The sequence below is a fragment of the Thamnophis sirtalis genome, unplaced genomic scaffold, assembly GCF_051295495.1.
Source record: "Thamnophis sirtalis isolate CommonGarterSnake01/CBP01778 unplaced genomic scaffold, rThaSir2_p1.2 scaffold_11, whole genome shotgun sequence".
NCBI lineage: Eukaryota > Metazoa > Chordata > Lepidosauria > Squamata > Natricidae > Thamnophis > Thamnophis sirtalis.
The window spans coordinates 37,032,577-37,047,747 of NW_028261391.1; the positions used below are offsets into that span (position 1 = coordinate 37,032,577).

Here is a 15,171-nt window from a genome sequence, read left to right on the forward strand (position 1 = left end):
CAGCGTCGTCTTTTGCTAGAAAGAACAATGTCCTTTGATAATTGATGCTGGGAATAGAAGAAAATATTTTTACATGCACCTTTGCTTCAACTAGATCCCTGTTGTTGATGGTTGGGAGACACAGATGTGAGATTTTAACCATCCCTTCCATAATAATGGAAGCTTCTTCATGCAAGAAGTAGTGAAAAGTAGAGTCGGAGTATGGTAGGAAAAAAGTTCCCAATACTTCCCCCCCCCCCAATCAGTCTTAATAACGAGTATTTTAGGCCATATTGCCTGTTTTCTGAGCACCAGGAGCTCTTATACACAAGAGACAGTGCAGTAATGTTATTTTTAAGCAGGCTGGGTCCATCTGTGATTATAAATTTCAAAGCAAATCACTTCAAAGTGCTTAGCTTGTCTATGGTTCGGTATAGCCCAGAAACCTTGCTTTGGTATCCTCCCAGCGAGGCCTGCAGCAGAAAACCAGTTTGGGTTTTTGGACCAATAACTTGAAAAGGATGCCAAATGCTAACCAACCCTTGTGACTTACTAAAGAAGGAAAAAATGCAAAGTGGCACGCGGTCCCATCCTTCTTTAGGAAACTCACTGGGCACGGCAGCTGAAGAATGCAATTCGGTGTGCCTGGGAACTAACTTGCCTGCCTGCCACGCACTCTGCCGCCGCTGCTCCGGCGAGTCAAAGCCTTAACTGTCCCCGACGGATCTTCATAGCGCTTTAAGAGAAGGCTGATCCTTCGAACTCCGCCCCTAAGTTCCCGGGACGCCTCCGTCAGATCCCATCCCAATTGGCTGAGTGGGATATGAATATGTATGCTCTGACCTGTGTGAATGAGGCGCTGTGCCCTCCCTCGCCGCCGCACAGAGAGGCTTAGGGAGCGTGCGGGGCATTGCTGAGCAATCGCTCTTCTGGTCGCTCGCCGAGCGTGCCTGGCGGCTCTGGAGCCGGCGTGGTCCTGTTGCCACAGAGCCCCGGGAGCTCCTCGCTTCTTCGCTGCCGCTGCCAGCCTCTTCCTCCTGCCAGGCACGCTGCTTCTCAGCCGGCCCCGTCTCCACGCTCCTGCTTGCGACGCCTGCCGAAGAGATGCGGGGCCTGTCCGGATGGATGGTGCTGCTGGTGCTCGGCAGCTGGTTCCGTCTGCGAGTGAAGGGCGCCGTGCCGCTGGCTGGCTTTTATCCCTTCGGGCCGGCGCAAGGGGACGCGGCCACCCCACAGCAAGACGACGGCGGCTCAGGGCTCCAGCCCATCGCCGTCAAGTTCCCCTTCTTCGGTGCGACTCACACAGCGCTCTACGTGAGTAGTCGTCCCGTCGGCGCTAAGGAAAGTGCGGGCACCGCCGCGCGGGACTTTGCTCATCTCTGCGGTTCCTTCATGAGAAGTCGTAGGTCCCAAAGGTGCCTTTTGCAAGAGGCCACTGGACTTTCTGGTTTTTCTTTGAAGACGTTTCGCTTCTCATCCAAGAAGCTTCTTTAGGTCGGAAAGTCCAGTGGCCTTTTGCAAAAGCATCTTTAGGACAACCATGTCCTGGATGACTGAGAATCTCCATAGACGAGAAGTAATATGCTTAGTAATAATGCATCAGCCCTAGTCCCTTTCTAACACATATTTTAGTTCTGAATATTTGTTAACTGCCATGCTTCCCATTGGGATTCAACACCCCCCCACCCCCATGATATGCCTGCCAATTACGGTAGGTTGTGCTGCTATGTCAGACGCTTGCTTTTTTGCTTCCTGCTTCAGGATGCTCTGTCTTCAAAGCATTGGGTACCGATCAGTGGTGAAATTCAATTTTTTTTTACTACTGGTTCTGTGGGTGTGGCTTGGTGGAGACATGGCAGGGGAAGGATACTGCAAAATCTCCTTTCCCACCCCACTCTGGGGCCAGCCAGAGGTGGTATTTGCCGATTCTCTGAGCTACTCAAAATTTACATTACCAATTCTCCAGAACCTGCTGAATTTCACCCCTGGTACCGATCTTACCCAAACACAATGGATCTTACCCTTAACTGTAGTCCTTGGGACCCCAGCCTTTCAACCACTGAACTGGTTCCAAAGGAAACTCAGATCTTAATCGACTTCCTAAAGATTAGATCTGGAGGCTGATAATAAAGTTTAAGTATCTTGTTTAAACTTCCCCACAGTCCTCCTCTCCCTACATCCTTAAAGAGGATGCTAGAAAGACAATGGGGTGTTATGAGAGACGGCATGCCAATCTTCCCCAAATTGCTGATTAATGATCACGGAAGATGTAGTATAACACATTGGAAAAGAACACAAGTTAGGAAAGCTGCTGAATTCACACAGAATCACTGATATTAACAGCCAGTGTTTTGATTGCTTAGTGTGGCTAGGTGGTGACAAATAGTTGAACTTGGGTGATCTTAAAACATTGAGTGGGGCCAAGTCTGTTAGAATTTGGATGGGGGACCATTAAAGGAATCTCAGGGCCAAAATTTGAACCGGAATTTATGTTTTTTAAAAATCCTGAGAAAAGACAGTGGCAAACCACTTCTGTAATGATACTATGAAAATTACACAAAGGTGTCTATGTGTCCAGTACTCAAGTTTGATTTGAGAGAGATTTTGCATTTACTGGATGATTAGAATTGAGAGATTGTTCCACTTACTATGACTGACTCTTAATATGACAACGTGCATGCAAGGTAGTCAACTGTTATAATGATTTTTTCATAGTAAGAAAGCGATAGAACTGATAGAAGAAACCAATAAGAAAAGCCATCAATGGTTTGTAGGGAGAGATGAGACAAAAAGGAGAGATCCTGGCTTCAAGCCCCAGTTTGTATTGAACAGTGCTAATGCTAGAGGGCAATAGGTTTTGTTTTAATCTAACTTATTTCAGTATTCCAGTTTGAAAAGCTACACTTTGAATAATGTCATTGTTGGTGTTCTAGATTAAAAAAAAACACATGAAGGTTCTTTGCTCCTGATAGAGACCACTGCTCCAGATCTAGTTTGACTGTTAAAACAACTTCCTGGAATCTGCTTTTTCCTTTACTCTGATGAGTGTTTTCTAATCAGAGAACAAATCAAAAGGGTTAAAATGTATGAGTTGTAAATTTAAAAAAAACTTGCTCCCTTTCAGTTATTTTGGAAAGCATCTGTAATCAGCTGAGATGTTATAGTTGGAGCTGGTAGGAGTTGTGCTCCAAAACATGTAGAGGACAACCAGCTTGCCCAAAATAAGAGATAAGATGATGCTATAAAATCACTGAGTTGTTTAGCTTTATTTTTTAAGAGAAAACAAAAGAGGCAACATATTTGTCTTCTTGGCATCATACATATTGTATTTGTCATGTTGTAACAGCTTTTCAACTGTCCAGTAATTGTGGAAACTAAACTAGAATTCCTCCTCTTCTCATACCCCAAAGTATATTTGTAGAATAAATATACTACTGAGCACTTTATAAATAATATGGTTGACAACTGGAGGTTGTGCAATCAACAAAAATCAGTACTGAATCATATCTAATGAAATAGTTGGCATAACTTGGTGTTTAGGTTGATTTTCACAAATTTGTGTTCTTCAAATGTATTAAAATTTACTGGTTGAGATTTGTAGCTCCTGTACAAATGGAAATTTACTGTATTTTAAATTTTAAGACTATTAGGAATACAATGTGAATTAATGAATCCTTCAAACTAATCTTGTTTTCCAAATCATTAAGCGCTAATCATCATCAGATGGAAAGGCTATGATAATTTATGATCTAATCTAGCTAGCTGGTAGCAAGCAACAATACTACGGTTTGTATAGTGCTTTTAGATATTCAAAAAAACTCGCAAACAGCCCAGAAGGTGATGTTCATAATTTTTCCTGGGAAAGGCACACTTGGCCATACTTGGAAGTCATCCCTCCAAAAAGCAATTAGTAAGTCCAGGACTGAAATTGAATTTGATTCTACTTATTTTAAATATAAATAAATTGTAATACTATATAATCAGTAGAATTGTTTTTCAGTTAGATATTAATATTTTCCTTTTTTTTTAAAGTAAGCATTTCAATACACCTTTTGGGATCTGGAGGAGCTGTTTTTAAGGCTGTACATTACCTGGTGCCCAATCTAATCATCATATCATGCAGTATACAGTGTGGCAGTATTGTTATTCCCATAATACAGATTTGGAGCAATAAACTGGAGGAGAGGGGGAGGAACACTACCAATAGTGTTTGGTAAGATTATCAGCAGGATGAGACGGGGGACTCCTAACTTTTTATCTACTTCCTGTCATCTTTCTCCAGGAAAATAGGCATTCAGCCCCAGTGCTTTAGATCAGGGTCCCCAACTTTGGCAATTTTAAGACTTGTGGACTTCAACTCCCAGAGTTCCTCAGCCAGCAAAACAAAGCTGGCTGAGGAATTCTAATAGTTGAAGTCCACAAGTCTTAAAGCTGCCAAGGTTGGAGACCTCTGCTTTAGATAACTGAACCTGAAGAAGTTTAGAAAAAGCATGTTTTGTGATTCCTGTTAAGTAGGCTCCTTTTCCCTTCATTATTCCTCGCCTTACATTGTTGAAAAACAGACCACATAATCAGAAGCCTTTTGAGGTTTATGGAAGGATGGAGGAAAAAGAAAATAATTCTTCCCTAAGTATCCTTTAATGTAACTTATCCTAGGATCCATATCTCCAGCAGCCATTGTTCCTCAGGCTTCAAATTTAAATCGAAGGCCATCTCCTTAAAAACCCTTGAAGGATAGGGGAATCCCCACCTCCATTCCATAACAATTCCAATCTCCAATGTTAGAAATGAATAGCTTTATCTGCCTGCTAAGATTTTTCCCTCTGCCTTTTTTTTGTTGTAAAGTCATTTATATTATTCCAAAACCATCTGGATTTACTTGGGGACAGTCAAACAGTCTAATTTAATTTAAGGCATCAAAGCTGTAACAGGATGTTGAGAATCGGAGTGTCTTTGCTGTATTAGGCAATTACACTCTGCAGCCAAGGAGGCATAATGGCCTAAATATTTTGGGTTCAAGGAAAAGCATAGCATAGTCTTTCCAAATTCTTCTGCTACCCAGATTCATGGGCTGATGTAACTTGAGATTCTGTAAATTTGGAGATGATTTGCACTCCAGTATGATACTTTAAAATTGTCACTTTCTCTGCTTTTCTTCATTGAAACTGATCCCAATAGTTCTTATAACACTTCCTTTTTAAGGAACTTCTATCTTGAGTTCCTTTTCCCACAAGTTTCCTCTGCCATGGAATGCTACTTATCATTGCTCTGGGAATATTAGAATTTAGTTCCTTGAAGTTTAAGATGTTTTCTACTGAGCTTAATATTCTTTAACTTTAAGAACTCTACATTGCATAATCTTATCTACCAATGTGCCTGCTATTTCCACCTCCTAAATAATAGTTCATCTTATTGTCTTCCTCCATTGTCTCACTGTTTTCTCCCTGCCTTGGGAGGAAATAGGAAATTATTTTGAATTTCTGATCAAGTAAAACTCAATTTTCTGGACCAGTGTTTCTCAACCTTGGCAATTTGAAGATGTCTGGACTTCAACTCCCAGAATTCCCCAGCCAGCATCCGCTGGCTGGGGAATTCTGGGAGTTGAAGTCCAGACATCTTCAAGTTGCCAAGGTTGAGAAACACTGTTCTGGACAAAATAATGAACGTTTACATTACCTCTGCCGAATCCATTACTGCAGCAATACACAAGTAGACTCAAAAGATATCTTTTGCTTTGTCAGGAAATAGGTCAGTGAAAAAGATTCCTTTAGCTAAGTCAAACCTTGACTTTCTGGATTAATTGTGATGTTTTAAATTTGACCATCTGCCCACAGATACAGCTTTTGTCTTGCTTTTGTGATACGTGCCATAATCTTATATGATAGTGATGGTGAACCTTTCAGCACCAAGTGCCCAAACCGTGTGTGCATACGTGGGCATGTGTGCACACTGGAGCGGCAAAAATCCAAAGACCAGCTGGCTGATGCACACCTGCCTGTTTTTTGGCCATTTTTCGGGCCGATTTCAGGCTTTTTTCTTGGCTGTTTTAAGGCTTTTTTCAGGCCATTTTCAGGCCATTTTGGGGTCATTTTTGGCCCCCAAAACAGCCTGAACAGAGACCAACAAATGACATGATTTGGGGTAATTTTTCAGGCCATTTTCTGGCACCCGCAAAGACCAGTTGGCAACGTGCCTGTGCTCACAGAGAGGGTTCTGCGTGCCACCACTGCCATAGGTTTGCCATCACTGTTATATGACAAGCCAACAGATTTCTTGTTGTATTTGCATGAACATACCCCAGGAAGCATTCCAAGAAGTGACACCTATCAGGGTACATGAAATTTGTGTGCATTTGAAAGTCCACAAAAAACATATCATTCTGCAACATGGAGGTGATAAGTGTATTCAAAATATTTTTTGCAGTGCTGTAATATCAATTGCACTGAAATATAATTGCTTAGCTATCCCCAGGCCCTTGAGGATTATCAGTTTGTTGACATTTTCTTTAGAAATATGTTTGTTTCTAAGGATAATTTTTGAAGGAATTCCTTCTTGAAAGATGAGTTCAGCTGAGAACTTTCTCAGTTGACCCAGTGCATTAAAACATGACAACACACTGAGTATTTGTGTTAACAGGGTTGGTTCAGAAATAGATTATACTCATATAATCTGAATGTTTGGCCTTTTGCTAAATCTTTGAAATACAACATGAGACCATGAACAAACAAAGGCACTTTTAGTCCTCGCCCCATTCAAAACCCGAGATGAGTAACAGTGAAATGCTGACATAAACTGACAGGTGGCTATTAGTCAAGTCAGCAAAAAAGACGTAGGAGTGTTAGAATATTTCCATCACTATTTTTCATTCTGTAATGAGACAGAGGATGCAATTTCCTATGAGCGATGCTATTTTGCCTGATCCATTTTGTTTTCAGCTTCTCTGATTCCTGTTGTGATGCATTTGGGGGTAGCGTTGCAAGTAAATGCATGGAAATAAATCAGCACATAAAGGGGATGGTTGTTCTGGGACCCCTTTACTATTTTGGATTTGTCAATACCAAATGGCTTGACTTCTCTCAATTTTGCAAACAGTATCAGAGTTTTATGTATAACATTCCACCTCTAAGTGGACATTCCCAAAGTGATAGTTAGCCGTGCACTGAAGCTACCAAAAAGGCCAATGCAGCCCTGGGTGCATCAACAGAGGAATAGTATCAAGATCACACAACATGTTAATATTACTATACTGCACTCGTAAGACCATACTTGGAATACTGCATCAAGCTTTAGTCACTATGATCAAAAAATATGTTGCGACTCTAGAAAAAGTGCAGAGAATTGCAACAAAGACAATTAGGGGACTTGAGGCTAAACCATATGAATGGTTACAGGAACTAGAAATATTTGGTCTAACGAAGAGAAGTCCACAAGTCTTAAAGCTGCAAACTTTGGAGTCCTGCTTTAAATTGAAAAGCTGCTCAGGTTTGCAAAGTGACATTCAGCAGTTATTTGGGAAGGGGTTGCTTCCCACAGTGGGAAGGGAGAAAGAAAGAAGGAAGGAAGGAAAAAAGAAAGAAAGAAAGAAAGAAAGAAAGAAAGAAAGAAAGAAAGAAAGAAAGACAACAATTTAGGGCTAGAAGGCTACTCAGAGATCATTTAGTCCAATCTCCTGCTGCAGCAGGAAGACTTATATTGTCTGGATTATTTTGGTGCTGCTAATAGAGAGGAAAATTGCCTGAAAGGAGAAGGAGTTTATTAGGACAAGGCTGCCATCCAGAGGAAGGCAGAGATAGTCCTTGACGTATGACTACAATTGAGCCCAAAATGTTGGTTGCTAAGCAAGAGCATTGTTAAGTGAGTTTCACCACATTTTATCCAATCCATAACATCTCCTGGTGAGTGACATCAAGTTGGCCAGGCCCACCCAGTCAAATGACCACCAAGCCATGCCCACAAGATAGGCCATGCCCACAGAATAAGTAGTAAAAAGTTTTGAAACCTACCCCTGCCTCACATTGTGTGTCAGGTTGAGCTCCTGTCACTCACCTCAGCTTCTGTCCACCTAACAATTTGAAAGCGAATGGATAAATAGGTACCACTTCAGTGGGGAGACAAGTTGGTGCTTCATGCAGGCAGTCAGATTCCTGTTCTCTGAACCTTTCTGGTTGTGGTGCCCATTTGCGAGGCAGTTCCACGGAGGGAGAGTGCCTTGGGTGATGCTGCAGGAAGAGCTTCTTGTCTTTTTTCTGGTGCGAAGCCAGCTTGCCCTCTTGTGGCACACCATGCAAAGCACATGACATGTCCTACAACATAGCTGGTACCTTGGCAGCCAAACTACTACTCTACAATTGCATTCCAGTCTCCTGGCTAATACACTCCTCACCATACACTAATACTAATATATAATCTACAACAGTAAAGTGGAGTCCCAGAAATCCCTGCAGTATCTTTTTCCTAATTTGGCCTCCCTCAAACAGCTGGCTTCAGACAATTGGAAAAAGGAATGCTGGGGTGTTTAGCAAAAGCCAAGACTTAATTTTTGTATAATGAATATTGAATACTTTCATGTGGTATGTGTGGCTAAGATGTGCAAAGCTTTTCTTAAGCTGGTGGGCAATATGTATGTGTCTATTTGTTAGGTGTGTTTATGTATGTATGTATGTATGTATGTATGTATGTATGTATGTATGTATGTATGTATACACACACATATTGTGTTTCCTAAAAAATACAACCTATCCTGAAAACAAGTCCTAGCCCAATTTTCATGCCTGTGCCTAATATAATCCCTGCCCCCCAAATAAGCCCTTGTTAAGCCCCACCCACTGTCTGGTTGTACAAGGTAGGGTGAGGTGCAGGCGTAAAAATCAAGCTAAGGCGGGATGGGGGTTGGAGCTGCCATAGTACTACGGCAGCCAGGCCTCCCACGCCCCAACACCTTGTTGCACTGTTGCCAAACATCTTCAGCTGCTTGTGGCTGCTTGTGGCCGGATGCTATGTAGCATATCACACCAGTGCCACCAGTAAGACATCCCACGAAAATAAGTCCTGGTGCTTATTTTAGGGTGCAAAAGAATATAAGACCAGCTCCTATTTTGGGGGAAACACAGTATGTTTGTGTGTCTGCGTGTGTATCTTGCTGTATTTAATTTGAATATATAATTAACACACAACTCAATATAATTGAAGAATAACTCCTTCAGTCCTGCATATGGTTTGGAAAAATTTTCCCAGCTGAAAGGAAGTTAAAGAGCAAGATGACCTAAAGAAAGACCACAGGAATGGTTCTACCCTGTGTCCCTGAAAATAAGACCTCCCTGGTACTTCCCTTTATAGACAGTGATTCAGTGGATTAGTTGAGTGGCAGGCAGGAGGTTGGATTAATTTGACTGTCTTTTACATGATAAGAAAATGTCACAAGAAAGGTAAAGATGTTTTAAGCATGTCAAAAGATACAGTGATTTTACAAAAAAAACCCCAGTTAGTAATAAAATACTAAAATATCTTAGATTTAGAATCTCTTTTCCTGGAGATCGTAAGAAAAATATACCCCTTCCATTTTTTCCCCAGAAAAGAGGACAGCCTATCCTCTTCTTCATACAATAAGGTAACATTCTCAGATGTAATGGCTATAATTGACACAAAGAAATCCATTGAATTTCATATTTAGATGGGCATTTGAATGTTTTCCATATTGCGTAATTTCTGAGAGGTTGAGAATCAGCTTTTGGTTAAACCATCCTAGATCAGCAGGATTTAGAAATTAATTGCTCCTTCAATTAAGTAAAGAAAATCATTTCTTCACCCAAAACTAGCAAACTAGGGAATGGTTAAGGTAGAACCTAGATGGTGAACCTATGGCACGCTTGCCACAGGTGGCGCCCTCTCTGTGGGCACACAAGCCATCATCATAACTCAGCTCCACCGCACATGCATGCTTCCTGCCGGCACAGTTGGCTTTCAGGTCTTTGCCATGCATGCACGGGGGAGCATGTGGGAGGGTCATGCACACATGCAGGGGTCACATGCACATGCATGGGGGATGGGATGTGTGGGGGTCGTGCATGTAGATGGGGGGGAGCACGTGCATTGCATTATGGGTGTGCGCATGTGTACACATGAGCTTTCAGCACGCAGCAACAAAAATATTAGCCATCACTGAGCTAGAACTTTTCACTGAAGTATGTAATTCTCTAATTTTTCTCTTCTTTCTCTCCTCCTCTGGCTGGATTCCCTTACTGTGCTAAGCTAAGGCTTTTTTTAACCATGGATTGCTGAATTGACTAAGTTCTCACAATATACTTACCACATATACTGTTGGGGTTCAAAAGTTTTATTTCTTTTAAAACAAACATTTCATCATTCCTCAATCAGTAAAACTCTCCTCCCAGGAAGTCCACATATACTGTTGATTAATTGCATTGTGCAGTAGTATACAATCATCCCTTTCATGCGGATCTACAGTGATATTTCCAAATCAACATAACTTCTGAAATTTCTTTATTCATAGTATGGTATGAAAGTGTTTATGAGGAGACTGTTTGTCTTCTTATATCTAATAGAAAGAAAGTAGTGCAGAAATGCTAGGACACATTTTTGAACAATCTAAAATGACTACTTTGGATTTCTTATTACATAAAATTTTAATATTTTGATTGTTAAGTTATCCAGTTATTAATACTTAGACCACATTTTTAGCAGCATGGGAAGTTTACCATTTCATTTTATGATGTATACTATGTGTTCTAGAGGTAGGTTCAGGCTGCCACTAATGCTAGTTTGCTCAGGGACGTGTCCCCGCGCATGCGCAGTGCAACAAAAATTGCTCTGGATGTGCAGAAGGAAAAAACAAGATGATGGCGCCTACAGCACTGCTGAGAGAACTGGTCCAGGGATATGGCAGGCCTGGGTTGCTGCCGGTTCCAGAGACCCAGACTGCCAAGTTACTACCGGTTCAGCCGAACAGGTCCGAACCAGTGGTAATTCACCTCTGATGTGTTCACCACAGTTCCTGACATTTATATTCTGTTCAGAGTTTAATGGTGATTTTTCAGGTTTTCAAATATAAATATACTTACCTGTTTGCAATCCACTAATGATGTACTGAAAAAAACAAATTTCTATGATCCATATTTTACACTAGTATCATACTAGTCTACCCCTTTTTTGTTGTTCTTTTTCTTAATGTGTATGGGCGGGAGTGGGATGGGTGGGGTTAGTAGCTTCTGTGCCTGTCTGCTACCTTCTAATGGAGTCTGTATTTTTGAAGCTCTCTTACTGCTATATCTACTATAGCATCTTGTCTAAAGAGCTCTATTTGAAACAAACATACAGCTGGAAGTAATTCAGCATTGCTTACAAATCTGTGCAGTTGGTCTCTCACCTTGGGAATAAGGCTCTCCAGAAGGGCAGCTCCAAAACCTGTGGCAGGACAGGCTTCCTGTTGAGAGATGGCAGGGAAGGTACATCATCTGGTCGTAAACTCTGTACATCTATGGCATACATCTATGTAACCTTGAATCCTGGTTATCCAACAATTCTCCCTCCCTCTCTTCAGCCTATTCTAATCCTAACCTTTGCTTCTGTATCTTTGACTTGTGGACTGTATCATTGGCCTCCAATTGATTTTTATAATTAAAATTATATATATTTAAAGAAACTTGAACCTTTCAAGGTGTTGAGGGAATATCTAAATTTTGAAAGATCTCAAGAAACATTGCCAAAATCTTGAGGAAATATTATGGACCAAGATTTTGGCTGTTGTAAAAGCATTTTTATCTGATGCCTTCACCATAATCTAACATCAGTACTCTTACATTCCCAAACCACATATTGAGTTCCATTGGAATAATGACAATGTAGTCTACATTTTTAGGTATCTAATCTACTATCTGAACTTGACTATGTGCCCTTACTGTAAATTCAAACTGCCAATGAAGATGTAGAATGGTGCTTTCTCTTTCCCAACATAGCCTCTTTGGGTTCAAAGAGGTTTTCACATTCCCTTCTTTATTATAAATTTATATGCATATGCAAATCAGTTTGCAACACTGTTTGCAATAATCACAGTGTAAATTTATGAGACATGGTTAGGTGTAGTGATTCAAGCACAAGATTAGGAACCAGGAGACAGTGAGCTGTAGTCCCATTTTAAGAAGAAAACTAACTAGGTGACTATTGGCCAGTCACTTACTTTCAGCCCTAGGAAGAAGGCAATAGCACTCCACTTCTAAAATCCTGCCATTAGAGACATCCAGTCAGTCATCAGGAGACAAAATTGTTTCAATAGCATCCTCCCCATCAAAAAAACAACAACGTATAATGTGATTCAGTGCTGTGTTCCAAGTTGGGTGGATTCCTCTGTATCAATATTTGCCACTGCATTTTTTTTAAAATCTTAGTTGTCTCTCGTGCTGCCAAATCCTATTCTGACCAGAGACCAATTGATTGATTCATTTGCTTACTTGCTCGATTTCCCGCACCCCCTAAAAATTCATTTCAATTGCTCATCTGCATACATTTATATAGGGGGGCTAAAGGTTACAGACACTCTCCCCTCCACCCTTACCATTTCGTTTTTAAAATGCCATTGGTTCTCATTGTAAGAACTCTTTATTTGGGATAAAGATAAAATGTCCCCCCCTGCCTTCAACCATTTCTCTCATCTTATGTCTTTGTTTAACTAATTGATCCTACTCTGTTGTGTTCCTGATGCAGCTATTTGCAGCATGATGCCCCACAGATGTGCTGCAGTTGAACTCTCATAATTTACAGCTGGATATCCTACCTATCTGCTGGTTAAAAGAGTTGAATTCCAAGACATCTAGAGAGCATCAGGTTCACAAAAATTGGCCTCAATATGAAAGCTTTGTAGCTTCCAAAACTATTGTATAATACTTTTATAATCTTAGAACCTGCCTCTGTGTGTGTGTGTGTGTGTAGAACCAATGCTGACTTGTATATTCTTTTTCTCTTTCACTGCTTCTTTTGTCAGCAATTTCTTTTTCCAAGAAAAAGATCAAAGAATAAGATTGCACATCCTTCTTGCATCACTCAGTTCAACCCTGCCCCATCTAGACTACACTGGCTCAGCTCTAAATTTACACAGAATAGCTGTCAAGTGCTCCTATTCTTTATAGCAGAGCCATATTTTTAGTGACTTGCCTTTGGCTATGCTTTAAAAGGCAACCTTAAGTGCAAAGGCAAAGATGAATCAGGCTAAGAAATCTTGTGCTGGATAAATTTTTTTAAAGGCTTTTTCCTTCCCGTGAAAGGGTCACTCTGAAAGGCTGAGGCACCCTTTCTTTTTACTCTCTAGCAGGGGTGTCAAACTTGCGGCCCACAGGCCAGATGTGTCATGCCCAGTTTAGCGAAAGGGAGGGGAGTCCTGATACGTCATTGGACGCCGCCATGACGATACGAGTTTGATCCCCCTGCTCTATAGCATGACAGACCATACAACTAGTCCCAACTTCCCATTACAGCTGCTGTCCTTTTTCACAAGAGGCAATGGACCAACTCCATCAGTACTAATATGCATATATATGCAACAACTTTGGCAACTCAGAGTACTTTTGCTTGTGTTCGGTACAAGAATTGATGGGGGGGTGTTCTCCTTTAAGAAGAAAATGATGCTTGCAATATGTAGGAGGAATTAAGTTAAAATTTAATTCCTAATATTTCCCCCAAACCAAACTCTTTTTGCCCCATATGACAGGCAGAAATTATAAGTGTTCTGTTTTTGTGTTTTAAATTTGAGCACTCTTGAGAGTAGAAAACGAGAGCACTCATTGAATAAATAAATGTTTGTTCAGGGACTTTCTCCTAGTAGTAGTTTATCGGCTTTGTATAAAAATGCATAAAACATAGCATATCAAAGCTAATAATCACTTACAATAAAGTAAAAGCTGATGCCATACCATTATTCTCCAAATGCTCTCTGGAAAAGCTCTGTTTTAAACAATTTCTGCTGTGCCATGAGAATGGATGCCAGTTTACCTTCAGAAGAGAAACTATTCCATAAAATAAGGACTTTTAATAATGATTACCAAAACACTGTTTTGTGTCCCAACCTCCCTCATCTATTAAAGTGCGTAACTACTGCTAGGAAAAATGTTAGATTCTGATTTAAGGAAACTGTCCTGGAGAACCTGAGATTCAAGCCATATAGAAGTTTACAGTATAGATTGAAAGCAGTACTATGAATTGCACCACAATCTACTGGAACCCCAATATAGGCGTCGTAGCACGGAAGCTATAAGCTTACAACACGTCTCACTCGCCAATAGATGAGTTGCTGTATTTTGCACCAATTGCAAACTCTAAATGGAATTAAAAGACAGTGCAATATATAATGCATTGCAACAATCTAGTCATGTGATAAGGATCTTAGTTACTATAATCAGGTCCTCCAGAGACACAGCTGGTACATAAATGGAAAATGGTCTAAGGCCCCTTTGGGCATTGCTTCTTCCTGTTCATCCATCAATAACTTTGAGTCCAGGAGGCCTCAAAATCATGGACCTGCCCTTTCAGGGGAAGTGTCTCCCTATTCCTGGCTTAACACTGGAATGGATAGCCTTTCTGAATGAGCATTACTGGACGTCAAAACCACCGTAGCATCTTCGGTCCTGTCTAAGGTTGACATATAACTGAGTTATTACCAGTATATTGAGGATATACATCTGAAACTGACAGATACCTCTCCTAGCAGTTTCAAGTAGGTTTTAAAAGATAGAGGGAGACAAACAAACTATAGGCATCCTTGCTGGTCAGACACCTATAGCCTCAGGGTACAATCCATAGGCCTCTCTCCTTGACCACTTGAAAGGAATTTGGGGGTTGCAGTCAAGGCCTGGAGCGAGTGTGTTTGGGTGAGGTCACTCCCTTGTCAATTCTGCTCCTCTGCTCTATTTTTTTTAAAGATATTTAGCAATTGTAAAAGTAAACTGTAATGAAAGGAAGAATAGCATCTTACCATACTCCCAGGAATGCTACCCTGCTTGTATCATTTTTAAAGTTAAAATATGCACTGATGGTACTAGTATGTGCAGTGGTATTTATGATTTTTTAAAATCATTTTATTTGTTTGACAAGTGTAAGCAGAGAACTGGGTCTTTAAGAGTTCCACATATTGTATCTGGGAGATTATTGATTTCTTTGCCAGTGCATGGATAATTTAAAATCTGACTA

The 15,171-nt window shown here is 40.8% G+C and overlaps 1 protein-coding gene across 2 annotated transcripts in view; it reads left to right on the forward strand.

The window, feature by feature from the left end:
• Nucleotides 1-910: 910 nt before the first annotated feature.
• The window catches only part of SNED1 (sushi, nidogen and EGF like domains 1), a 75,650-nt gene continuing 61,389 nt past the window's right edge, over nucleotides 911-15,171 (forward strand). For both annotated transcript variants that reach the window (XM_087725532.1, XM_087725533.1), the window contains exon 1: nucleotides 911-1,293. In XM_087725532.1, coding sequence (XP_087581658.1) covers nucleotides 1,084-1,293 — 210 coding nt within the window. In that variant the 5' untranslated portion in view covers nucleotides 911-1,083. The remainder of the gene's footprint in view (nucleotides 1,294-15,171) is intronic.